This window comes from Strix aluco, chromosome 12 (genome assembly GCF_031877795.1).
Source record: "Strix aluco isolate bStrAlu1 chromosome 12, bStrAlu1.hap1, whole genome shotgun sequence".
Classification (NCBI taxonomy): domain Eukaryota; kingdom Metazoa; phylum Chordata; class Aves; order Strigiformes; family Strigidae; genus Strix; species Strix aluco.
This window is the reverse complement of record NC_133942.1, coordinates 12,776,853-12,802,506: the sequence shown is the minus strand read 5'-3', so window position 1 is coordinate 12,802,506 and position 25,654 is coordinate 12,776,853. Positions and strand designations below refer to the sequence as shown.

The window sequence follows — 25,654 nt, the reverse complement described above, 5'->3', positions numbered from 1 at the left end:
CCGCAGGCAGTGGGCAGAGCTGGGTCAGAGGATGCTCTTCCCGCATCTCAACTCCTAGTGCCAGGGAAACCTTACCACTGCCGTCAGGGATTAAGGGAAGGGGAGCAGGATTCCAGTTTTCATTTTATCCTTAAAAGGTGCCCTAGTGCTCAGAGGTGCCATGTTTTGTGCAGGAAAAGCTCTGGGTTGATGGGTCTGACGCACCGTGGAGACATTCAGTGCTGCAAAGCAGTGACATGCCATTTCTAATATTGCCTAATAAACTGCTGCATTGTCTTCTCCCTCCCCCCTTTAAAAAATGGCATCAAAATTGCATGTTAAGCGGAGAGTGAGCTTCCCTTAAAGCAGCCTGTAACCATCAGTAATATTTATTTTCTCTATTTGTTTTAAGCCTGTGAAGACTGTGGCTTCCTCCATACTGTCCTGATGGAGCCCTGACCAGCAAGCGTGCAATGCCCCTAGCCCTAATGTGCCATTAATGATAGGTTAATGTACAGTATAATGTTTTTTGGACTATGGGTTCATTACACTTCTGAGTGCAAGGTCCTTCTGCAGAGCGCCCAAGGTCCCATTGCATTATATCATGCAATAAAAATACCCTTTTCATATCACACGCTAATAAACTGTATTTGAAATGCTGTCTAAGGGCACTGCTATTGTCTTGATAGTCTGTGTCTGCAACAGTTGGGATCTTTTTGTTATGGTTTTTGTTATGCTGAATTCAAATTTTTAAATGAAATGCATAATTTGTCTGTGCTTCTTTGTAATAGATGGAGCACAGTCCTTTAACTGCACAGTCTGGGAGGATTCCTGTAAAAGAGATCATTGAAAGGATGGCACTGTTGCAACCAGCAGCAATGCTGCTTATTTCCTAACGTACTTTGTGCAAGTATGAGGTCTTTTATTGTCATTTCTAATTTGCTAGGTGTTGTGGTTACCTTTGGGTGTCATGTAGTTGTTAACACAAGACCTTGGTCCCTCTAACGGTGTCCTTCCCTCCTCTGTATTCACAGGGTTTACATTAATGTCTGTCTTTGCAGCTCGCTCCTGGCTGCAGGGAAGATGGACTTTTGGGGTATCGACAGGCAGCCCCCGAGTGTTTGCAGCAGCAGCCGTAGCCTGTTCTGGCTCAGCTGTTCTTGCCGTGGAGGAGAAAAGAGGGAGGGAGGGAAGGAGGGCAGCACCCCAGGAGCTCAGTGCTGCTCTTGCTGCCACCAAAGTAGCAGGAGATGCCGAGGTGGTGCCGTGGGGGCACCTGGCTGTAATCCTGGCAGCAAGCGCAGCCCCTCAGCCTGCCTGCGGCGTGGGCAGGAAAGCCACGGCGCTGCTCGTCTCCTGTGCGTCTGCTGCTCGGGCCCCAGCCACCCCTCAGATCAAGGGGATGCAGGATGGTGTTCCCAGGTTCCTCCCCTTAACCTTCGTCTCCTCCTCTCCACGCTGGCTCAGGTGCCCCTGGATGCTTCCTACCAGGGTGGTGCAGTGAGCAAGCGCTGACCCTGGCACATCCTCCAGGAGAGCTCTGAGCAGGTCATGCTGCACTCCCTAATTAATCTCTCACTGCCCCAGTGAAAAAAAAATAAGGAGATGATGTTGTGGCTTAGATCTGGGTGCACTGTCAAAAAAGAACAATATAATTGAGCACCATTTGGGATTAAGGTTCCTGTCCATGTCCTCCCTGTCCCCCTCTGTTCTCTGCCCCAGGAAACACCACCCTGTCATTTTTGCAGATTTACAAGGAGATTGGTGACTGACTGGTATTTCACGTTGGGAACGTACTTTGTCACCATCCTGGGTAAGGTTGGTAGCTGCCTATTTTATGGACCCTTTAGACCAATCTCACAATAAACAATCACTTGTTTTGTGCCTGGAAAGTCCTCTGAAATCACAGAAGCATTGCTTAAGGGATGTTATTTATTGTCTGCCTGTCTTCTGGAAGTGTTTAGGAGCCTCAGTATTGGTCTAAACATCCTTGGTGCTGTCCAAACACAAGCGTTTTATAGTCTGTGGTAGAGGAACCCATTTATGGGAGAGACCCTTGTGAAGCTTTGATCTTCCCTGGACTTGTGCATGAGAGACAGTGTAAACTGTAACGTATGTATTAGACTAAATAGCTGAAAGGATTCAGGTAGCCCAGATTTGGGGCTGAGGGTGATGCACTGTGTCCCAGGGAGAATTCCATCTCCTCTGGAGAGTTCACCCTCGCTTCCACCAGCAATGCTGGCTGGCAGACCAGGAGCAGAGCTGCGTGTGGGCACGTGGTGCTGGAAAAGGCCCATGGGTCTCTGGTCCTGCCAAGGATGAGATCTGAAGTCTGTTACAATAAGCTCTGGGTGGGTTATTATCAGACATGAAGATTTCTCAGGCTGGAGGAGAAGGCCACAAAAGCAAATTGCTGAATTTTAAGGGTAGGTAAAATTATGGAACTTTTACCCTTGAATAATGGCAATTTAATTGACTGGGCTAAATGATTGATGGTTTGAGAGCAATGAGTTTGAATTACCAGGGCTGTGTGTTCAGGGGGGCACTGCCCTTTTAATTTCATGTCAGATATTTAAATCATTTACATCACCCTTGCAAGGTGCTCCCCTTTGAAAGAGTTAACCTGTCTGGTGGGACACTGCAACTTGAGAAATGTACCCTTTATCAAGAGAACAAGATGAGACAAGTTCATTTAAAAAGCCTGGTTTGTCATTGTTTATCTAATTTTCAGAGTTGACACACAAAATTAGGCTGGCTGACACTCACTCTGGGGCTATCCCTGGCCCCGTCCTGCCTGACCTTTTCGGCTCCAAGCTGCTGTGCTCTCACCAGCAGCCACTTGCCCTCGGAATGTGCATCCTACCGAGCCGAACCCCTGGCCAGGGTAAGGCAGGCCGGTACGAGGAAGCAGTTTGGTGGTGGCTTTTCAACCTCTTTTCTGCTGCTTGAGACTGCTGGATGTGCTGACTGCCAGGTATTTTTAAGGCCAAGTTGGCAAGGGGGTGGTTAGTGCTTTGTAGTGAATGTGTGTAGAAGTCTGAGCAAATATGAAATGCAAAGGGGTGGGCTCAGCTCAGTCCTGGGGATGTCCTGCGATACTTTTGGGCTCCTCTCATGAGCGTCTTTCCCTGGTGTTGTGCTTCCCTCCGTGATTACACCTGTCAGTGTTGCAGTGAGCTCTTGCATGTTACTGACACTCAAATGTTGGCTGAACCATCACTGGTGTAGCGTGAAGTCTCCATTGCAGTGATTTTACTAAGGAGGCTTTAATATCAATCTCTTATTTGCCAGTTTACAGTGGATTTAAGTGCTGTGCTGTGCTCTCTGCTGACGTTAGCGTGCTGTTGGAGCAGGGGAGCCAGGTACAGCTCAGCACCCCGACTCTGCTGCTGCCCAGGGGGATGCAAGTGCTGGACTGGTCTGTGCTGGAAGCCAGCTAACTTCCCCTCCTCAAAAAAACAGATGGGTGGATGCTGCAAAAATGGTGTGCAGGCACACCAAGCAGAGAGGGTAATCTCACCAGGGCAGTGCGAAACCAGCCGCTGCAACAGAAAACACATTTCAAGCTTCCACAGGTTTAACTTTTTTCAGTGTTACCTTGCAAAGCAAAATAAATCGATACAGGAATTTTTAAGTACAGCAGGTTGCTTGTGTTTGTTTTAGAACATATTGTTCACTGTTGAAGTCAGGGCTGGGACTTTTATTTGTGGCTGAGACACTCAGTGACCAGAATTTATTAATAGTGTACAAGCTGTTGTGACAATTTTGTTGGGGTTGGGTTTTTGTTTTTTTTTTTTTGAGGTGACAGTTTATCCCAGTCTCATCCTGCAGCCTGGGCATGCACTAGACCTGGAGTGGTGCAGCTGCATTTCTCCTTTAGCAGTTTTGATTTTTACCTGGGTTTTTCCCCTTGTTCCTTCCTTCCTTGCCTGTCCAATCTCCCTGCCCCTTCTCTCCACTCTCCCTTCCAAAGATCTCTCCAGTTTAAGGCCCTGGTTTCTGAGGTGTGCGTGTTTTGGCCTGCGGGAGCTAATGGTTGCAGTCCTCTGGATGTCTGAAAAGGGGGGAATGGGGGATTAGATGCTGAATAGTGGCAAGAACCTCAGGGTGACTTTGTGAAGAAGTTGCCAAGAGCAGAGGAGACTGCTGCTGGTGCAACCACAGTGGCTGGAGACTTTGGAGGAAATCTTAAATGTTTTCCAAGACGTTTCTGGATGCTAAGCCAACCGCAGGTCCTTCTTATGGAGTTTGTACTGCATTTTCACTTCAAATGTTGCTGTAAACAGGCCAAGGGCAGGTTTAATGGACTCATGCATTGTCCACAATTATATATTGATCTTTGAAGTATGTTTTTATTGCAGTTGCAGGCATGACTGCAGCAGGCGATATGCTGCTGAGCATGGTGTGGTCTAGCGAGTTCAGGTATTAGAGGCAGCAAAGTGGTTTTGGCACAGACTTCAACACAGGCCATCCATGGACATTGTACATCCTTGGGCCACTTGTGACCTGGCTTTTGGTGCCTGGCCTGAACATGCCATGGGCTGTCCACCAAGACTTGCAAAGACAAGTCCCACTGACGCTGTAGTCTCAGCTTTGGTGGAAATCTCTGTTCTCCCATTCCCTGTTTAAAAGCAAAGAAAAAAAAAACCAAGACAAATCAAAATGGAAAAACAACCACCAGATTCTGAAAAACATCTAGTAAAACCATCCCTTCAGCCTGAGAAAAATCCTCACTAGAGCAGTATAGTCTAAAAACACGGGAAATCTAAAGAGTAGTTTCAAGTTAAGCTTGTTCCTAGGGAGAAGAGTGAGTGTGTAAAACCCCAGGCTTCAGTGGAGTGACCTCACAAAACAAAGCAAATAGGGTGAACAGCATGGCTAGCTGACGTTTTCAACCTTGCGTAGCCTGCAGTTTCCCTTTGCGTGTTGTGAGTAGCTTAAATGCAAGGATATACTGGGTGTGAGATGTTTTCCTCTGCGGGGAGCCTCTCCATCGTAAAGGAGATTCATGGGAGAAGCGGACTGGCTTTAATAGCTGTTTTTTAATTGCCCCAATGCATCTGCTCTTCCTTGTCTGTGGGCTCTTGATTGTTTTTCCCTAGTTCTCACTAGCATCCTTGACTGTTGTTTTGTTTAAGAAGCAAAACAGCTACTACTAGGTTATGTTGCTTCTAATAAGCATTTACCTTACTCGTGCACATTTGCACCCGAAAGTACCAAAGTGCTGGGCAAAATATGCTTGCACTGATTCTCACAGCACTCTCGTGAGAGAGCAGAATCGTTTATTCCCTTTTTAACCATGAGGCTGAGGGAGATTAAGCAGCTTTGTGAAGGTCATGCTGGAAAGTGTGTGGCAGCTTGGGAATAAACGCCAGAACTCCTGTCTCTGGATTCCTGATTGTGCCCTCTCCTGAATTGTTTTCATGGGTAGGAACCAAGTAAAACCAGGAATATTTCAGATTGAATTTGTTTAGTAAAACGGTGAAACCCAAATATACGTGGGATGTCTGGAGTGGGAGATAAAAAAAAAAAAGAGGGTGCTGTCTGTCTTTAGTGTTGTTCCTGATGTTAGACATTCAAGACCAAAGCTAAAGATTTTTAGTAGCCAGGTGTTGGAAGGAGAAAGACGTTGCCCATATGTTTAGTGCCGCAAGCATCTGTGTACTTCAATGCATCATTTTAAGATCATCCATCTTCTCTTTGGTAGCATTGAACTGTCGCCATCCTCGGAGCTCTCGAATGGACTCTGGGTATGTTGCTCTTCCTTGGTGGACCATTTTCCAAGCAGTGACTGAGTGTGAGCACACAGGCAGCTGCCTGCATGGGAAATTCAGAGCGCTCTGACAAATTTAAAGTTACTGTCTACAGCTAAGAATGGCTGAAAGGAAGCAATTTGCTTCAAAAAATTGAATATGGGGGGAAAACATCTATTTCTGTAGCAGTTACAAAGAGCAAACTCAGAAAGGTCGATTACAATGGCAGGTAGCAGCTGCCCACAATTTCAAAGGCCTGGAGATAAAATTAAGGGCTTGTAGCTTGAGCCTGGTGGGAAACACTGACAAATCTGAGAAGGGGAAGGCAAGTTCTTTGAACTGACTTTGCTGTGGAAACATGTAATCACACGAGAGTTGTGCTGCAGCCTCCATTTTGCAGGAGTCGGGTTTGTATCTGCAGATTTCGGCATGTTTTCTGGGTTGTGCATATCCACACGTATGTGGGCTTTCACACAAAAGGAGTTTTACATAGAAAAGCTCATGAGCTCATGAGCAACTGTGCCATTTCTGTTGTAGCTTCACCCTAGTCACTGCGGTGTCTTTTAGATTCTGGCATGTTGGTTGGGTTTTTTTTTCCCCCCGTTTCAAATTTGAGTTCTACACTGAGCAGACTGAAGCTTTCCTTGGGGTGAAAAAGCAGGGCAGCCATTGGGTTGCAGTGTGCATGTAAGGCGTTCCCAAAGGCTGTGCTTTGTGTGCACCCCGTAAATAAAGAAATCCAAGAAGGAGTAGAGGCCACCAGCCTGACCTGTTGATGCTGATACTGGTAAGGAAACCCACGAGTGCAGCTTCTCCCTGCCCAGGCTGAAATACCGACTGTTGCTGCAATAGACGTGGCAGGGCAATGAATGAACCTGGGGAGGAAACGTGTGGGGTATTAGTCCTTGCACGAGCAAATCATAACAGACCTCTCTACATCACGGGGTTTTGCTCTCGCAGTTCAGCTGCTGCTGGAATTATTCATATACTCACTGGTCATCGGCAGTGAGGTTTGTTGGGAGGTGACCGGGGTATAGTTGTTTAAAGTAAATTATCTGCTCTCCACCAAGGTCTGGCCGTTCTTGTAGGGTGGTCACAGCATAAGCCTGTGCAGTCTCTGATGAATTGATGGAGAAAAGTAGTTTGATTTAAGTAGTTCCAAAGTAAGATCTGTTCATAGCTGAGAGATTAAGCCACTAAATGTCCTGCCTGGTGCAGCTGTGTCTCCTCCCACTTCCCAGCTCTTTATTAGCTTAGAGGCAAACTTGCTTCTCCATTTTTCCCCACTTTTGGGGTCTCTCCCTCACCTTTTTTTAGCCATATCCTCTCATCGTAATACACCTTTTGTCTCAAGTCTGTGGGCTGTGCCACCTCGACTCCCACTAGTTTAATTGTGGGAATGAGTCTTTTGAGATGAATGGAGGTGAGAACCAGTTCCCAACAACTATTGGTGAGTTCACCTTTACGTGTTTATTAGCTTTGTCTTGCCTCTTATTGTGGTGTTCCTCTATCTATGTGAAGAAGGACCCACATTTGCAGTTTTCCCCACCACGAGAGCGCAGAAGAGATTGCAGTGTGAGCAGAAAAAAAGACCAAGTAACATGCTAGTTCTGTGGGCTACAGGGGTCGGTCGCTGCCCGTCTGGGGACCTACTGGCACAGAGATTGCTGTGTGCTGGTTTTCTTCTCTGAGCTTAAAACGCAAGCTCAGAGCTGATCCAAGACCACCACTGATCCAGGCATGGAGCGGCACTGTCTTTCTGGCCACTGCACCAGGATCCTTTTCAAGCTGAGGTGTTGGGTGCCAGGAAGTTGCTGAGATGGAAGAACCATTTGGGCTGGGCTCTGCTCCATGTGTGCAGGCCCGGGTCACAATGGCTTTTGCGTTGCCCCTTCCTTGCGTTGCCTTTCCCAAAAGCCCGTGGAGGTGCAGCCAGCGTCCTGCAGATGTGCCCACGGAGAGGGAAAGCTGCTCTTCTGCCAAGCCCTGGGGTTGTGGCTGGCTGGGGCCCATGCTGCAAAGAAACTCAAGCCCAGGGCTGTTAGGCGGCTTTCATGGCAAAATAAAACACTTGAGACATTTGTAGCTCTTCATGGCGTAGCCTGTGTGTTGTGTTCTCCTCGTGGTGGACCTCTTGCTCAACTAAGTCACTCCACCAGAGTATTCCTTCCGTCTTTCCTCTATGAGGTTAACTGGGAAAGCAAACTGAGCTGGTCCCAGTAAGATCTGAAGGGCTCTCCACGTCTCAGACATCTTCCTAAAAAGTTATAGCTGAGATTTCCAGCCATCCCAAAGAGTTGAAGCAACAGCATCTCGCCCTTCCTTCATAATTCTTGTAGATAATGGCATATTTTATTCCTGTGGCTCCTGCATTTGCTGGCCCTGGCCCACAGAGTGTTTTATTGCTTGGAGCTGATGCCGTGAGGATTTATTGTGCTCTATTTAGCCTGGCGCTGCTTCATTGCTCCGCTCGGTGCCATCCTAACCCAGCCAACGACCAGGCTTCCTGGGCCCCACGTCAGACCCATGCTTGCTCTCCGTGTGCCGATTGCTGCCGTCCACCGCTGCGGCTGGCGTCGGGCTGCGCGCGCCGGTAATTCCCACATGTACGTCACCCTCCCAGAGGCTCCCTGGCAGATCTACTCTGATTCCTTTCAGGCATTGTTTGCAAGAGCCATGAAGTTTAGTGTTGCAAAAACTGAGCTGCTTTTGAGTGATTTGGAGTAGAGGTTTTCATCATCTGTGATGGTTTCTCCTGGCGATTGCTTTCTTTCAGTCATTTATGTAATTGTGGTACTCGGTTTCCTGTGGATTTTTATACTTCATTTGAGATTCATCTGAAGATGGCATGTTCCCATCTCTAGGAATGTGGCCAGATTGAGACATGAACTGCCTAAGCTGGCTGCTGAAATTGCAGGCCATATTTTTGTTTCATCCTGAGATGATGTTCTGATTTTCTGAGGTGTCTAAGACACAGTCTTCCAGTGCCTGCAGTAGCCATTTAATTCATGACCGGGAATATTTTATAGTTATCCCTCTTCCCATCATACTTAATTCCCACAGTAGCTTCTCGTGAAGACCTGTTTCAGTTACACTTGGGTGATACTTTCATTTCTGTATCAACCGATCACTCCAAATGACGTGTACTAGCATGTACGTGCATGAACAAATCCCTCTCCTTGCGGATGCTGTAAGTGCTGCAGAGCCTGGCGCCTGGTCCTGCAGGCACAGAGCTCAGCGACCAAGGAACAAACGGAATTTAACACTTGCAGGGATATTGGTTTTTTCCTAGGTAATTTGTAGAAGCGTCCATTTAAGGGATGCCTGCGCACAGGGTAAGGCATAAGGTTTCCACTGATAAAAGTCAAGGACACAAATGTAAGTGAAGGTGCCGTGTGTACAGCGGCGTGTTTTCATGCCCCGTGCCACGATTCAGTCTCTGCCCCACGAACAAAGTAGTTCAGGTAAAGGGGGCTACTAAAGAGAGAAACTTTACAATTAAGAGATCACAGACCTTTTCAAGCAGGCTAGTAGATCAGTGGTTTTGTCAGGATACCCTTTTACTAAGACATCATTTAGAAGTTGAACAGCCTGGCAGGCCATCCTAGAAAGGAGCTGGTTCAAAGCATGATGAGCTAATTGAACATAAAAAAAAAATCTGTGTTTTCAAGGAGTGATAGGCTAAGGCCTCAGTAGAGAGTCTGGGTTCCCTCAGCCCTCCTTTCTCTGTATGAACAGTGTACGTGGATAACATGGATCCAAGAGGAAGTTCACTGGTTCGAATCACTGGTTTATTGCATTTTTATAGCTGTAACCACAGGATGTTCCAATATATTTTTTCCAAAAAAAATTTTAAAAACCCAACCTTTTTTGGGTTTTGACTGGAAGGGTTGTGTTTATCTTGGCTAACTCTGCCTTCTCCTGCTTTCCAGGGCCACCCGTTCATCGTGCAGTACAACGATGGGAACGCAGAAGTCGTGTCCATGTGGGTGTGCAGGATGCTGGAGGAACGGCGATCGACCCAAGGACCGCCATGAGCTGGGCTGGCTCGCAGCACCGCGCCAGGCAGCAGCTCATCCTGGACTAGCAGCACCAGCCCCGCGCTTCGGACTCTCAGTCTCTCTGGATCGTATTTTACTAAAAATATTTTCTAGAAGCACCAACAAAATCTTTCAGGATATTTGTTGCTGCCTTTCCCTCACCACCGCATTAAGGATTTTTCTTCCCACGTTTCTTTTGTTGCTGAACAATTTAATGTCCTCAGATTATCTTCAGTTAAACTGTACACAGCCTTAAAGCAAGTATTTTATATCTATATTTTTTGTTATTGAAGGTATTGTATATTTCCTGGCTCCAGAGTATTTTTTAACTGTTAGTCTTTTGCTATTGTATGAATGACCCGCCGAGTGTTCAGAGGATCTCGTAAGGAGTTGTTGGCTGTCTTTGAGTGCAGACATCCACAAAATGCTGGTTTTAAATGTAAACTGAAAGCAAGCAAACAAGCAAAAAAAGTATCTAGACTTGCCTGTCCTGTGAGGAGGTGGGGGCTTGCCCTTCCAGAGTTAAAAGCAGGGCAGGTAGGTGGGCATCGCACTATCAAATGACCGGCGATGCCTCTCTCTGCTCTGGGTGCTGTGGCTCGGGTTTGCCAAGCGGGAACGACCTGATCCGTAAACACAGGAAGGTTTTCTGAGGTGGAAGGAGGTGAGGTGAAAGAGGACAGTGCTCTGCTAAAGCAAGGGGTGCTGCTGGGTGAGCACCAGCCACAGGTGGTGGCCCCAGAGCCACACGAGATGGACTATTGGCCTCTGGCCACAAAGGGAGAGCAGCCCCGAGCGTGGGGCTTTGCAGACAGCAGCGGTGCAGAGGGGGTGAGGCTCTGCCCGTGCTCACGAGGAAGCTGAGGGCCACCACAGCCCCGGGGGGGGCACAGGAGACTGCACAGAGGGGCCCAAGCCGTGCTGTGCCACTTGCCCTCATGGCCAGAGACAGGATGCAGGGTTTTAGTTATTATCGTGGCTCACTTGGAAGCGTCTTGCCTTTCTCAGCTCTACCTTGATCACTTATTTCCTTAACATTGGAGTCACTGCACAGTGGGTGCCACTGGGTCAAGCAAAGGCTCCCAGGTTTGCTGTTACCATAAAGGAAAGAAGAACGATTGCAACATCTCTGCTGTGTGTTTCTTCCTCCTGCAATTTCTGTGTACGTTTCCACAAGAGACTGACACAGATTTAATCAGTCCTTGTGTTAAGACGCTTATTAAAAAAAAAAAAAAACACAGAAGAGAGGACCGTGAAAGGCAGGATTGGTGTGTGTGACTTGGGTGGGGGAGGAGGTTGGGGCTTTTGTCTGCTTGTCTTTGCATTAGAAATAAACTTTTGCTAAAAAAAAAGCTCAGGTAGTTTATTATATACCAGCAGCTTAAAAAAACCCCAACAATTCAGTGAAAAATTCCTCCTCAACCACTGCAAATCCTAAATGTTACTCTGGAAGCAGCTTGGAAAAGACTTTTGTTTCCTTCCTTGGAGGGATCGTTTGTCTTCTTTTGAAGTATAGAGGTTGCAGGCATGAACTTATAGACTAAAGTTTGTCTTAATTGCTCTGATGTCACAACCTCCCTGGCAGATAACAGTACAATGAATGAGTCAACAGCCCCCATACCTCCAGGTCCTTTTTCTAAAGTGAGACAAATTTCTTCCCTGTGAGCCAACCAGACTATAGGCAGCTCTTCCATTTATTTATCTCTAACAGTTTGCATTAGCTTTCTCTGGATAAAAAGTCTCTCCCTTGGATTTAGTTAAAAAGTCAGTAAAACCAAGGCTTTTCCTCGCGCTTTCCCTGGCAGGGAGGTCGGGAGGGGAAGACGTCACCCTGAAAATCTGTGCAGGATGCCAGCTGATGGAAACGTGAAAAATCTCCTGGCTAACGGGCTGACAGTGTTATAATTCACTGGCACAGGTATTAACCTTGCTGTCTTCATCAGTATACTTAATCAATCCAGCAATCATGGGGGAGGTTTGGGGCCTCTGTCATCTTTCTGTCTCCAAGTCCTTGAGTTTGGTGCAGATGGGAGGGGGGGAGCGGCCAGGGGTCTGCTGGGCGGCACCGCTTCCACCCGGCTCTGCTCCTAGTGCCAGGTTAACACCGTTTTGGGGGGGTTAGGGCTGGATGGGAGAGCAGAGCAGGCAGGCTGGGGAAAAAACAGCTCCTCTTCAGCCCGGCCAGCCTTGCTGCAACCCCAGTGTCAAGTGGCAGCGAGGTGGGGTGTCCCCAAACTACCACCTCCTCGGGGATGGTGGCCCTGGATGGTGGATCCCTATGGGAGGTCTGGACCCCACAGCCCACTCTGTGTTGCTGCATGGGGATTACTGCCCGCCCCCCCCCCCCAGCACAGCACCTCACTCTCCCCTTCCAACCCGTGTCCTGGCCCTGCTTTGCATGCGTGTGTGCAAACCCCTGGCGCCCACAGAGCCCAATTCCAGCAATTCAGCCCGATTCTCACCACCACCCATCAGCACCAAGAGGCAAAAGTAAGGGGAAAGCGGGGAGGGGAAGGCAATAAAATTGTGCCAGGATCTGGGCAGATTTGGCTTCACTGGGTGCCCCCACCCACAGCAAGCAGGTCTGCACCCAGGAGAGCTGCTCCTTTCCCTGCAGCCTGTGCCAACCCCATGTCTGTGCTGTGCGGGGCGTCAGGGTGGGCCTGGCGTGGGGCACCCCGATGCGGTGCAGGGTGTCCTGTCCCCTGTCCCCCCCAAATCTGGCTGAAGGGATCCCCTGGGGTGCAGTGCTGGGGGCAGCACGATGAAGCAGGGCTGCTGCGCTGCGTTTGGGCTGAGGAAATTCTGCCTGGGCACCAGTGACTTTGAGATCACAAGACACGTGAACCGTGCCCCGGGCTCTGCCGCCAGCCTTGAGTATAACGTCATCCTGGCCCCAAATCCCGCTCTGGGGACAGGAAACAAACCGGCACGGAGCTTTTCCCAGCTGCCAGGCAGGGCTGGAAGTGCTGGGTGCTGCGGAGGGGCCCAGCAGTGCTGCCCTCCGTGCTGCACTGGAGCTGAGGCTGTCCGGGGACGTTGTCCTTCTCTCCTTCCCTCTGCAACTTTTTGGAGTCTGAATCAAGGCATTTCTCGTCTGAAAAGCTTGCAGAAAGTGCAGCAATATTATACCCTACAGCTGAGTCCTGCTCAGAAGACAGCACTGGGGCAGGGGGATGCGTAACAAACACATTAATTCAGCGATGGATGCTATAGATGAGCTGAGTGACCACCCCCATCTCCCCCAGTCCCACTCCTCATCCCACCAGCTCTTTTAGGGACTCCACCAGCAGCCCCACACCAGCCTCACCACTCTGTCTCCTCTCCCTGTAACCTCAGTCACAGCGGTACCGATAGACCCAATCTCCTATGGGAATGTGTCTGCGGGAGCTCGCAGGCTCTGCAAAAAACTGGGTACGTCCCATCCATGCCAAAACTTCCAGTGTTTTCCGCTTTTCCCTGCCTGTGATCCTTGCCAGGTAAAGCTCATCCTGTGAGACGAGCCCGCGGTAGTTTGCCCTTCAACACAGTGTAGAAAATCAGAAAATATTTTGTTGTTTGTATCCCGTGGCCGAATACATCCTGCTGTCAGCTTTCCAAAGGCAAAGTGTCGGTCTTTGTTTTCCAAATAACAGCCTGAAAAGCTGCGTATGCATGTGTGTGTGTGTCTGTACACACTCTTACATCTGGCAAAGAAACCAAAACGGGGAATTGCAGCGGGCTGTGGCTTCGAGGGCTGCAAGGGGTCCCCGACCCATCCCTCTCCCTGGGCTTAACGTCTGTCAAGCAGGGACAGCAGCGGCTGAAAATATGTTAGCGTTAATAACTGAACAATCACTAGAAACAGCTCTTAGGAGCTTCACTGAATCCCTTTGATATCCGAGAGCATACACAAACCAGAGGATTTGGGAGTGGCATTTGTGTTTTCCTGCCTCCCGGAGCTTTGTGGTCCTGCAGGGAAAGTTTACCTGGAAGCATCAGTGGAAAAGGGATGGACCGCAGGGACCCTCCGCCACTATGATGCAGGGAGCATGTGGGCAACGTCTGAAGCAAAAACTGGGAATTTGGGTCTTAGATGGAAAAAAAAAAAAAAAAAATCCCTAATCCTGCAGAGACCAAAATCCACTGACCGAGAGCAAAGGCCCTGGGAGCCCCTGGCAGAGATCACTGTTTGGTGGGCGAGGGGCAATGCCGCCAGGGCAGGACAGCCCGGGGGGGGCCATCGGCATCCAGCCCTGTGGGAGCTGCACCTGGGACCCCCCCCAGGGAGTCTGCAGCCTCAGCCAGTGAGGAAGAGGAGGGAGGAGGCAGGTCAGGCAGCAGCAAGAGCTGATATGCCCCAAGCTGGGGCTCTGCTCTTCGGCAGGGGGGGTCCCCAGCGCAGAGAGAAAAGCCGAGGTGCTCTGCTGCTCCCTGCAGCGCAGGGGTCCCGGGCATGCAGAAACCCCCTCAGCCTCTTCGGGCACTGAATGGGAGAAGCAAATCTTTCGCCTTCACGGGGGTTTGGGGCGGGCAGCCCCCACGCTGCTCCCTGTGAAGGACTCTGAGGCTGCTCAGCCTCTCAAGGACTGAACATCTTTGTGCAGAGGCTCTTCCTCCTGCTCCCGTTGAGACGTGGCACCAGCAGAGAGAAACACGTAAGAAACCCCACAACACCCCCAGGAGACCCGTCCTCGCTCAGCTGCCAGGAGTTGGCCCAGGCAGGCCTTGGCGTGCTGATGGGGCTGAGTTAAACACATCCCCGGTGACCCCAGCTCTTGGAGAGCTGCACAGGAACCGGCTCTGGCCTCTCAAGCTTCCCCAGAGGGTGCTCAGGAGACCCTCGTCAGCCGTGTGACGTTATTTGTAGGTGACTCCTGCCCCACTGCTGCCCTGGGGCTGTCCTCTGCCCTGCGGGGACCCGGGCAGGAACCAGCCTGAGCCCCAAACACTGCAGCTTGGTGGGCACCATGTCCCTGCGGTGGGATCCAGGCCCCGGGGAGCAGAGGGGGTGTCTGGTGGGGAGGGGGAGCCGGGGTGCATTGCATGATGGTGAGGTCCTGAGCTATAGCAGTTCTTTTAGGATAACCTATTTTCAGCCTTCCCTCAGGCTGGGGGAGGGGGGGCTCAGAGGCACCGTGGGACACAAATCTGGAGGGATGGGGGGAACATCCCCTGAATTTGTTGGCCTCATCCTGTTCCTCCAGCTCACCAGTACCGCACTGCCAGGCTGCCCAGTCTGGTGTGTGAAAGCCTAATGGGGAAAAAAAAAAACCACAAACCCTAAAAAATCTCTAACTCTATGGAAGTATTTTGGGCACATCGAATAAAAAGAAGGTTGTGCTTTAAGAAAAGAAAAACTCAGAGGTCTGTGCCTTTCCCCGCGGGAAGCTGCAGCGGGAGTGCTGCGGCGCGGCTGCCGAGGAGCTGCGCTGACCCGGGGCCACTTTACCTTCACTAAAGGGTACGGCCATAAACTACAAGTGTGCACTAAGGACAGGATTTATAGATTGAGCCTTACCGGCTACTGGAGCTGCTGCTGCTTCGCCCGTACCCCGCTGCGGCTGCTCTCGCTGCCGAGTCCTGCAGTGAAAGTTCAAGGTTTATAAGTAGCTGGTCAGCCCAGGAGATGTTTAATGGTAAATGGATGTCTGGGGCTTTTACAGGCTGGAGGAGGAAAACTTCTCTGTGGCCAAGACAGAGCTGCTGGCCGGGGCCCAGACGCAGGTGAGTGCAGCTCGGTCCCGGGGGGCTGCGGTGCCCGGGTGTCCCTGGCACGGCACGGCACGGCCTGGCAGGATGAAGGCACAGTTAATGGCTGCCCTCAGCTCATCCCGCTCCAGCTCTACCAAGGTTTAACCTAATCAATAAAGCCGTGTCTATCGATCGTGTACGTTGCGTTCCGTCGTAGCCCCAGCTGCCCCGCAGCCGCTCCAGCCGAGGGAAATCAGGCAGATTTAGAGCTGGAGGGGACGGTGCAGGGGAGGTGAGGGACAGCACTGCCATGGGGGGGGGGGCAGGGGACAAAGTGACAGAAATTGGAGGGATGGGGGGTGAATAGTGGGGAACCTGAGGCACATCAAGAGGTGCACATTGGAGAGAGCCAGGGTGCGTGTGGTGGGGGCAGATCGTGCGTGGTGGGGGCACGGTGGGCATCGTGGAGAGCACAGAACAGGAGGACATGGTGGGAGAGATGGGGTGCATGGGGGGGCAGCAGGAGAGTTGGGGTGCATAGACGAGGGGTGGGGAGAGAGGGAGCACGAAGGGTGGGCGGTGGGAGAGCTGGGGTGCATAGATTGGGGGGGGCATGGTGGGAGAGTTGGGGTGCATGAAGGGGGCGTGGTGGTGGGAGAACTGGGGTGCACAGTGGGAGTGTATCGGGGGGGGGGGGGGTACGACGACACGGGAGGGGGGACGGACAGACGGACAGGTGTGCACAGCCAGGGCCCCAGAGCCCACCGAGAGGGCCCCACGGGCTCCCCGGGGGTCGCAGGGGAGGAACCTCGGGGGGGCCCGATCCCCCCCCCTCCCCCCCGCCGTGTCGCTGCCGGTCCCTGCCCACCCCCGCGGGGGCTCAGCACGCTGGGTCAGGCGGAGTGTGCCCGGCCTGCAGAGAGCCTCCGCCCGCTCCCTTTGTCAATGTCCAGTAATTAAAATGTCACCGTTTAATTTTCAGGCCTCTCGGAGCAATCTTTTCCTAATAAAGAGTCTAATCGAAACGCTCCTTTCCCCCCCCGCCTCCCCGGGAAGGGCCGCGGAAGAGGCTGTAAAGGCGCAGAGCCGCGGCGGATCGATAGAGAGAAGCCCGGATTGATCGGCCTCTAAAATTAAATTTATTGGGGTCATGGTTTTATATGGTGCTGATACAACTGTTAAATGGGGAACATTCATTTCCAATAGGAGGCGTTTATTAAACTTCCACTGAATTAGACCGCCGTGATTTATGTGGCAATCTCGGCGCAGCCCTCCAGGAGAGAGGGGCCTTTCGCGGCCGTCCCCGCGTGATTATTTATTTATACACCCGTGACACGGCTCCCTAAGTTTTAACCTAAATTATCCGCCGGCCTCGCCTGCCAGCGGTACCGGCCCGGGGGCGGGAGGTGGGGGGGTCCCGTCGGGGCGCACCGCCCTGCCCGCCACTCCTAACCGGCGGCCTGGGGGGGGGGGGGGGGGGGGGGGGTGGTGTTGGGGGGGGGGTGGGGGGGTAGGGTGTCCCGTCACGCTCCTCCGCGCCCCTCCGCGTCCCTTCCGCGACCGCGCACCCCAGTTCGCTCGGGGGCCCCCGGGGGGACGCCCGGGGCGGCGGCGGAGCCCGCAAACGTCCCGGCTCTCGCGTGCGGCGATCGTTGAGCGTTAATTAGAAATTCATTACAATTAAAAGCCGCGCGCACACGCCTTAATTACATCTGATTTTTAATTCCGAATCCGTGTTTACACAGTAAGCGAGACGTACCTCCTGATTATCCCCAATACTCTTTATACTGTACTAATTATGTAAATTAAACCTAATTAACTGACAAAAACTGCAGTCAATTCAACTGTTAAAAGATACGGCGGCTGCGAGAAGCCGGGGGCCGGCGGGGGGAGCGGCCGGAGCGGCGGGGCCGGAGCGGCGGGGCCGGGGCCGGGGCCGGTCCCCGCCTCGGGGCTCCGCGCTGCCGCCCCGCCGTCGGGGCGAAGCCGCCGGCCGGTTCCGCGGCTCCGGCGGGCACCGGGGCAGCCGCCCGGCCCGGGGAAGGGCACGGCGGAGGGGGGCCAGGCCTCCCGAAGCCCCCCGCCTCCCTTCACCCACACCCCCCCTACACACACCCCCCTCCCCCGCCCCGACGTGCCACCGCAGGAGCGGCCCCGGGAAGGGGGGTACCGGCTCGGTCCCCGCCGCCGCCTGCTCCCGGTGCCTCGCAGCCTGGCGTGGCCTGGCAGCCGGTTCCGCAGCCGCTGCGGGTATTTCACGCCGTGGGATCACCCGAAAAGCGGCGGCGAGAGGGGCAGCGGGGCTCGGCCCCAGCGCGGGCGCGTCTCACCGCGCTCCTGCACCCGCCTAGCCGGAGGATGATTGGGGCGGGGGGGGGGCGGGGGGGATAAATAATTAAAAGGCGAGGAATAATTACCGGCTCGGGTTGCGATCATTGCGGGAAGGCCGCGCCGCAAGGCCCGGCCCGGCAGCACCCGGTCCGTGTCCATTCCCGCCCCCCCCCCCCGCTCCCCGCAACTCGACGGGACGTCCCGGGGGGAGCGGCCGCCGCTTTCCCGCGTGGGAGCGTGGACCGGGGCCGGTTCAACCGCGGCGGCCCGGGGAGCGCGGAGGAGGTGGGTGGCTCCGCACCTGCGTTTCGCTCCGCGCCGGCTCCGCCGCATCCTCGCGGCGCCGCTGGTGATGGCGGGGAAGGGCGGGGGACACACACACACACACACGCACAAAAGTGATAGCTGGGGGCGATCCGCGCCGTTATTAACTTCTGTTTGATCAGTGTAATTGCGCCGATCGCGGCCGGACGCGATGATTAATTACAGTTTAATTAACGTGGCCGTGACGAGTGCTGCATGCGGGAACCCAACCAGGGCAGGGACGCGGCTGTGGGCCCCCGCCACGCCGGCAGCACCGGCGGCCACCGGAGCGGGGGGTCCGTGTGTGTGTGTTTGTGTGTGTGTGTGTATGTGTCCCGCTCCGGTGGTCGCCGGTGCTGCCGGCACGGAGTGGGCCCCCGTGGGGAACGAAAAAACACGGGCGCGCCCCCCCCCGCCCTCGCTTCCCGGCGATTTCGTTGCCGCGCCGGTGTCCCCCCCTCTTCACCCCCGGTGCCTCTCCGCACCCGCGCCCCGCCGGCGGAGCGCGCATCCCGGTAAGAGGGGGGGAGGATGCGCGGCGGCCACGCATTCCCGATTTCGATGGGGCCCCTCCGCCACCCCCCCCGGGCTCCTCTTTTCGTTACCTCCCTCTCCCCACGCAAACTTTCAACGAGCGATCGCTCCCCCCGGGGGGATACCCACACCGGTAGAAGGTGGGGGGGGGCGCGGAGAGGCGCGGAGCCCCGCGCAGGTGCGGCCTGGGGCTGATCCCCGCTCTTACCTCGGGCAGCCCGGGCGGGTCCCCGCTCGGTGGCGGCCCCCCACGCCCCCCCCTCTCCCTCCCTCCCTCCCCGCCGTGCCTTAAAGCCGCGCCGTGATTGACTGGAGCGCATCGGTGATTGACGGCCGCGGGGTCCCGGAGGCAGTTAATGTAAATATGCTGGTGCTAAGTGGGTGTGTCTTCCCGTTATTTTAGCTGTCACCGGATCAATGTGCAGCGTCTCCAAGTACGGATCCGGATCCTCCCTCGGTGGCGCGGCTGGTCACTCGCTCTTGTTGCATCTCGCCCGGGCGGACACGGCGGCGGCGGGGCGGGCGGCGGCCCCGAGGCGTCGGTGAAGGGCGCGTCGCTGCCCGCCCGCCCCGCGCCCCGGCGGCTGCCCGCGGGAAAAGGGCTCGGAGGGGACGGGACCCCCCTTACACACCCACACCCCCCACACCCCGGATGGCGGCCCCGGCGCCGGGCTGCGGCCCCTAACCCCGAGGAGAGCCCGCACGTCCAGCCGGGCTCCGCGGCGCGGTAAGTGGGAGCGGGAGGTGGATGGAGGGGACGGGGAGGGGTGGGGGATCGGGGGGTGGGGGGGTGGGGTGGTGTTTTCGGAAAGCGCTCCCCGTTATTTTGTGTAATGACCACGGAAGCGGCTTACCGCCGCCCGGAGCCCTCCCCGCTAAGCCAATTTGCCTGGCTCGCCGCTGCCCTTCTGCTGCTACGTGCTGCCGGTCCTGCTCCCCCCTCCACCCCCCTGCCCTGGCCCCTAAGCCGCCCGTTCCTAGTCGCCGACCGGAGACACGACAAAGGGGCTCCCGGTCAACCGCGCCCGCCGCCCCGCTCCGCCCGATAACGGGCACCGAGCGGCAAGTTTCGGCCCGCCCGGCCCGGCCCCACGGCTCGGCGACCCTCACACCCCCCCCACCCCCCAACCCCGGCCCCGCCGCCGCGGGACGAGCCCGGTCGCATCCTCCTGCGCGTTTCGTTGGAACCCGCCCGGGGCTCGGTGCAACCGGCGGCCCGGCACGGCTCGGCGAGCCGGCACAAAGGGAAGGGACGCGGTACCTCCCGGGGACCCGGGGAGAAGAGAGGTGGGGTGGGGATGCCCTTGCCCCGGGCGACCGCTGCCGCTGGGCTCCCGGGGCCGCCCAGCTGCGGGTGTTTGCGCCGGGGCTCGGTACCGGCGGCCGCGGCGCGGAGGATGCGCCACGGATCCGCCAGACCCCTCCGGCCGGCCTGCCCGCGGCGGGGGGGGGGGGGGGGGTCCTGCGGCAGCGCCCGGGGCGGGGGATGGTGTGGAGAGCGGGGGGGGGACACACACGGACACCCACCGCCGAGAGGGGACAGGCCGGGGCGCGGAGCTGGGAGCGGGGGGCGGGGGGGGGAGCTCCGGGAGCGGCGGGGCCCCGGGAGCGGTTCTAACCCGCGTCTTTCCCCGATTTTGTTTTGCAGGGGCGTTTTGGGGGGGAATGGAGGCGATCGCCAGTCAGATGGGAAATGGGAGAGATGCAAGCTCCTCCCCAAATTCAAAGCAAGAGCTGCAGCCGTACCAGGGCTCCAATACCCTCAAGCCCAACCAAGTGGGTGAGACCTCTCTGTACGGCGTGCCCATCGTGTCCCTGGTCATCGACGGGCAGGAGCGGCTGTGCCTGGCGCAGATCTCCAACACGCTGCTCAAGAACTACAGCTACAATGAGATCCACAACCGGCGGGTGGCCCTGGGCATCACCTGCGTGCAGTGCACGCCGGTGCAGCTGGAGATCCTGCGGCGGGCCGGGGCCATGCCCATCTCCTCCCGCCGCTGCGGCATGATCACCAAGCGGGAGGCGGAGCGGCTCTGCAAGTCCTTCCTGGGCGAGCACAAGCCGCCCAAGCTGCCCGAGAACTTCGCCTTCGACGTGGTGCACGAGTGCGCCTGGGGCTCCCGGGGCAGCTTCATCCCGGCCCGGTACAACAGTTCCCGCGCTAAGTGCATCAAGTGCAGCTACTGCAGCATGTACTTCTCCCCCAACAAGTTCATCTTCCACTCCCACCGCACCCCGGACTCCAAATACACCCAGCCCGACGCCGCCAACTTCAACTCCTGGCGCCGCCACCTCAAGCTCAGCGACAAAACGGCCACGGAGGAGCTGTCGCACGCCTGGGAGGATGTCAAGGCCATGTTCAACGGCGGCACCCGCAAGCGGACCTTCTCCCTGCAAGGGGCGGCCGCCGGCGGGCCCGGTGCCGGCTCCCCGGCCGCCAAGGCCGCGCTGCACCCGCCGCCGCCCGCCGGCCCCGAGCTGGCCCCGGCGCACAAGAGCCTCCGGTGCAGCGGGCAGGAGCCGGCGGGCGAGCGCGGAGCGCTGGGGCTACCGGCGGCGCACGGCGGGGCGGCGGGGGGGCACGGCGGGGCGGGCGCGGTGCGCAGCTACCCGGTGATCCCGGTGCCCAGCAAGGGCTTCGGGATGCTGCAGAAGCTGCCGCCGCCGCTCTTCCCCCACCCTTACGGCTTCCCCGCCGCCGCTTTCGGACTCTGCCCCAAAAAGCAGGAGGACGCGCTGGGCGGCGCGGGGGGCGGCGAGGCGGGCAAGGGCGGCGCGCTGCCCCCCGGCATGTTCTGGGGACCCCCGCACCCCCACCCGCACCAACCGGCCCAGCCGCCACACCAGCCCGGAGCCGCCAAGGACGCCGGCGTCTACCCTTCGTTCCCGGTTTTCTGGCCGGCCGCCGGTAGCCTGCCCGTGCCGCCCTACCCGGCGCAGAGCCAGGCCAAGGCGGCGGCCACGGCCGTGGTGGTGGCGGCAGCGGCGGCGGCGGCGGCGGCGGCGGCCGAACCGCCGGGCTTGGCGGGCCGGCACGGCGAGCTGGAGGGCTCGGAGCCGTCGGGCAGCGGGAGGAGCAGCGCTACCCCCCAGGAAGGCGCCGGGGCGGAGGGCGAGCGCTGCCCCAGCGCCTTGTCGCGGGCGGCGGGCGAGGAGGAGCGCTCCGGGGACGAGGCGCTGCTCCCGCCGCTGCCCCTCCCCAGGAAGGGCAGCTACCTCTCCGCCTTCCGCCCGGTGGTGAAGGACGCCGAGAGCATCGCCAAGCTCTACGGCACCCGGGAGGCGTACGGCGGCGCGGCCCCCCGCGGCCCCGGTTACCTCTCCCCGGACTTCCTCAGCGAGGGCAGCTCCAGCTACCGCTCGCTCTCCCCCGGGGGGGACACGGCCGAGGAGCCCGAGGTGGACGTGGAGTCCAACCGCTTCCCGGAGGACGAGGAGGAGGATGCTGCCGTCGCCGCCGCCGCTCACCCCGAGGGACGGGACCCGCCGCCGCCGCGGCTGCTGGCCGGGACCGAGGAGCCGCCGCCCGTCGGGGCCGACGGGCCCGAGGAAAAGGCAGGCGAGCCGGCGGCGCAGGAGGGTGGCCAACCGCCCGACGGCAGCCCCGAGCGGAGCAGCAGCCGGGGCGCCTACGAGGTGCAGGACCGGGCTGGGAGGGGGTCGGGGGTGGGTGGGTGTGTCTGCCCTCGGGGGTCCCCTCGGCACCGGCCGCGGGGCCCCCGCCGCCGCCGCCCTGACTCGTTTTTTGTAGGTGTACGCGCCGGAGAGGGGGGAGCACCTGCAGCCGCTGAAGACCGCCGCCTCCCTGGGAGCCCCGGCCGCGTACCTGTGCACCCCCGAGGCGAAGGGTAACACGGCGCCGGGGGGTGTCGGTACACATCGAGGGCGCGGCCCCGGTGCCCCCCGCCACCGGCTGCTCAGCCCCGGGGGGGCTCCCGGGCCGCCACTTTCGTTTTGGGGAGATTTCGGGCGAAAAACGAATGCAAACGGTTTCCGTATAGGGGACGGGGCCAGGCCCCCCCACCCCCCCGGGCCCGGGGGTGCCGCCGTGGGACGGGGCCGGTGCGGCTGGGATGGACTGGGGTGGGCAAAGCTCCTGCCAGCGAGCTACTTTCCAACAGCAAAGCGATTAGGGTGTCCGCTAAGAAGGTTTTAACGAGGGCTTTGTCCGTAATTATGTAATTAAGGATATATCAGGCCCGTACTTTCATTGCTTACGGTTGATAATCGGTTTACTAACTTTAAGAGCAAGATAAAGAAGACAATCACTCCGCGGCAGAGGATTTAGAGACCAGAAAATCCTATCAGGACCAAAGGAATGTCTCGCATCCCAGCCCTGTAAATACCGACAGAGGTAAGAGCCCGTCCGCGCTCCGCCGCGGCCCTTTCGCGGGGCGATGCGCGGCCGGCGGAGCCCCCCGCGGCGGGGCTGACGGCGTTCTGTCCCCCGTAGGAGAGGACGGCCTCGGCATGGATGTCGCCGGGACGCAGCTGGTGGAAAAGGACATCGAAAATTTGGCCCGAGGTGAGGGGGGGGGGGGGCACGCGTACCGTGGCGGGGCGGGGGGCTGGCGGGATCCTCCAGCCTCTCCCCACAGCTCGAGGTATTTGTGTTTTCTGCAGGAGTGATTAGCTCCTGTGATTAATGTAACGTAATGCGATTAGCGCCGCGCTGAGCCGCCTCCATATGGAAAAGTGGGGGCTCCCCTCAACCCCGCCATGTATTTTTAAACAGACGAGTTGCAAAAACTGGTCCTGGAACAAATGGAGCTGAGGAAAAAGCTGGAGAGGGACTTCCAGAGCCTGAAAGGTACCGGCGATCCCCCCCCGGCTCTGCCCCGGCCGGAGAGCGGTGCTGAGCCCCCCCCTGCCCCCCTAGATAACTTCCAGGACCAGATGAAGCGGGAGCTGGCGTACCGGGAGGAGATGGTGCAGCAGCTCCAGATCGTCCGAGGTAAGGCCGGGCCGAAGCCATCCGGCAATTAGCACTTTTATTTTTTTAATCTCCTTTTTGCATCTCTCCTTTTTTTTTTTTTTTTTTTTTATTAAATCGATATCCTTTCGCCTCGGGATTTCCAGCCGCCCCGCAAACGGCTGCGAGGCATCATTACACGGGAGCGAATGAACCTTCCCTCTCGCAGCAATTTCCACCCGGGCTAAATTAAAAAACCGAGGCGTAAAATTACCCGGGAAGCCGTGCCCGACTTTGCGCGCATCGCGGGCCTCCCCGTGTCCCCGTGTGTCCCCCCCCCTCCTCCCCCGCCCTGCCTACGAGCGCGATGCCCTTCGGCCCGGCGCATCCCCGACGGGGCGGCCGCACCCTGGACCCCCGGCGCTGTGTGATGCTCCCCCCACCCCCCCAATCCCAGATACTCTCTGCAACGAGCTGGACCAGGAGAGGAAAGCGCGCTACGCCATCCAGCAGAAGTTGAAAGGTACCGGGGCAGGACGGGGCGGGGGAGCAGCACAGACATCTAAAGGGGGGGGGGGAGAAACCCCCCCGTGTGCATGGGAGGGTCTGGGGGTGACGGTTGTGTCGCTTTTGCAGAGGCCCACGACGCGCTGCATCACTTCTCCTGCAAAATGCTGACCCCGCGGCACTGCACGGGGAACTGCTCCTTCAAGCCGCCGCTGCTGCCCCAGTGAGCCCCTCCGCTCCTTCCCCGACCACTCCCAGCCCCCCCCCCGGACCCCCCCTTTTCCCCCGAAGCCATGCGGGCAGAGCCCACACAAGCCATTTCCACGAGGAGACTCTTTGTACATAGAGGACTCGGAGCCCGGTTTTCCTCGGACTGGCAATACGGCGGGGAGCGGCCCCGGGACGGCGGGAGGGGGGAGCCGGGCCCCCCCCCTGCGCCCCGCGCCCCCCGGGGCCCCCCGCTCCGCCTCCCCCCCCTTCCCCCCCGTGTGTCCGCTTCTTCAACCCTTGTCCAGACTGGAAACAAAAGTGGCTATGTGCAATGGATATAAATGTACTGTGATTCTCTTGGTACAGTATTTGTTGGATTTTTATTTATTTATGATGTATATTTATTTCCCCCCCCCCCCCCCCCACCTCGGGCCCCCCCTCCTCCTTCACCACCCCCCTGTACATTTATGGATGTAACAGCACTTTAACGGGCGGTCCGCGACTCCGGAGGCAGAACAACGCTCGCCCGCTCTGGGGAGAGACACCCCCCCCCCTTCCCTGTACGTGATTTTGGTTCTTTAATAAAAACTCGACTTTAAGAAGCCGCCTGGTCCGTGGGGGCTGTCCCGGGGGGGGTGGGGGTCCCCCCCCTACCATGGGCACGCCGCAAGAGGGGCTCGCACAGCCCCGACAGCCCCCCGGGGCTCTACCCCCCCCCTCCCCCGTGCCCGGGGCGGGCCGACACCGGGTGCCGCAGCCGGGGAGGGGTGGGGGGGCCGTTCCCCTTTCCCCCCCCCTCCTCCTCCGCGCCGCAGCCGGGAGCTCATTAATGCCCATTTATATGCTCGTTTCACACATGAAAGTCTTACATTAATGAGCTCTGAGAGCGGGCGTGGAGGTGCTCGCACACCTATTAGCCCGAAATACCTGTTTTTCAGTCCAGGATTAACCTCGCACGACAGCTCGGGGGGCTGGGACCGGGGCCGGAGGGGTGGGGGGTGATACACCTTGCACCGGGGTTCTGGGGCGCTCCGGGGACGGGAGGGACCGGGACCGGGGGGACACGCACGTCGCACCGGGAGCTGCCGCGGTTGGGGGGTGGGGATGCACCTTGCGCCGCCGCGCACCGGGACTGCGGGTACCGGGAGCATCCCGGGACCGGGGCGGGATGGACTCAGGGGGGCGGGAGGGTGCTGCGTGTTGCCCATCCCGGCGCTGCCCGCGGGGTTTCTGCGGTGTGACCCGTCCCCGGGAGTTGCGCAGCGCGGATGTGTCGTTAATTAGTTTCGGGACTCTCATTAGGCGGAGCAGCGGCGGTTCCGCGGCCTCGGCCGCCACCGCGTGGGCTCAGCCGGTGCTGCAGCCCCCCCCCCGACCCTCTCCTTCGAGGGGTGGAGGGGCAGCATCCACCA

The 25,654-nt window shown here is 57.2% G+C and overlaps 2 protein-coding genes across 11 annotated transcripts in view; both read left to right on the top strand.

Annotated features, from left to right (window-relative positions):
• MAP2K5 (mitogen-activated protein kinase kinase 5) overlaps positions 1 to 10,896 on the top strand; it is a 141,132-nt gene extending 130,236 nt beyond the window's left edge. For all 8 annotated transcript variants that reach the window (XM_074837042.1, XM_074837046.1, XM_074837041.1 and 5 more), the window contains one exon: positions 9,665 to 10,896. In XM_074837042.1, the coding sequence (XP_074693143.1) occupies positions 9,665 to 9,819 (155 nt within the window). In that variant the 3' untranslated portion in view covers positions 9,820 to 10,896. The remainder of the gene's footprint in view (positions 1 to 9,664) is intronic.
• Positions 10,897 to 19,134: 8,238 nt separating this feature from the next.
• Positions 19,135 to 24,604, top strand: SKOR1 (SKI family transcriptional corepressor 1). 3 transcript variants are annotated; one of them, XM_074837250.1, is made up of 9 exons: positions 19,135 to 19,340; positions 20,262 to 22,249; positions 22,365 to 22,461; positions 22,860 to 22,967; positions 23,067 to 23,138; positions 23,349 to 23,423; positions 23,493 to 23,567; positions 23,983 to 24,048; positions 24,162 to 24,604. In XM_074837250.1, the coding sequence occupies exons 2-9, from the start codon at positions 20,279 to 20,281 to the stop codon at positions 24,257 to 24,259; spliced, it is 2,562 nt and encodes an 853-aa protein (XP_074693351.1). In that variant the 5' UTR covers positions 19,135 to 19,340; positions 20,262 to 20,278; the 3' UTR covers positions 24,260 to 24,604. The 3 variants fall into 3 exon arrangements, with proteins under 3 accessions (XP_074693351.1, XP_074693352.1, XP_074693353.1); XM_074837251.1 differs by lacking the exon at positions 23,983 to 24,048; XM_074837252.1 differs by lacking the exons at positions 23,983 to 24,048; positions 24,162 to 24,604 and adding an exon at positions 23,693 to 23,871.
• Positions 24,605 to 25,654: the final 1,050 nt, after the last annotated feature.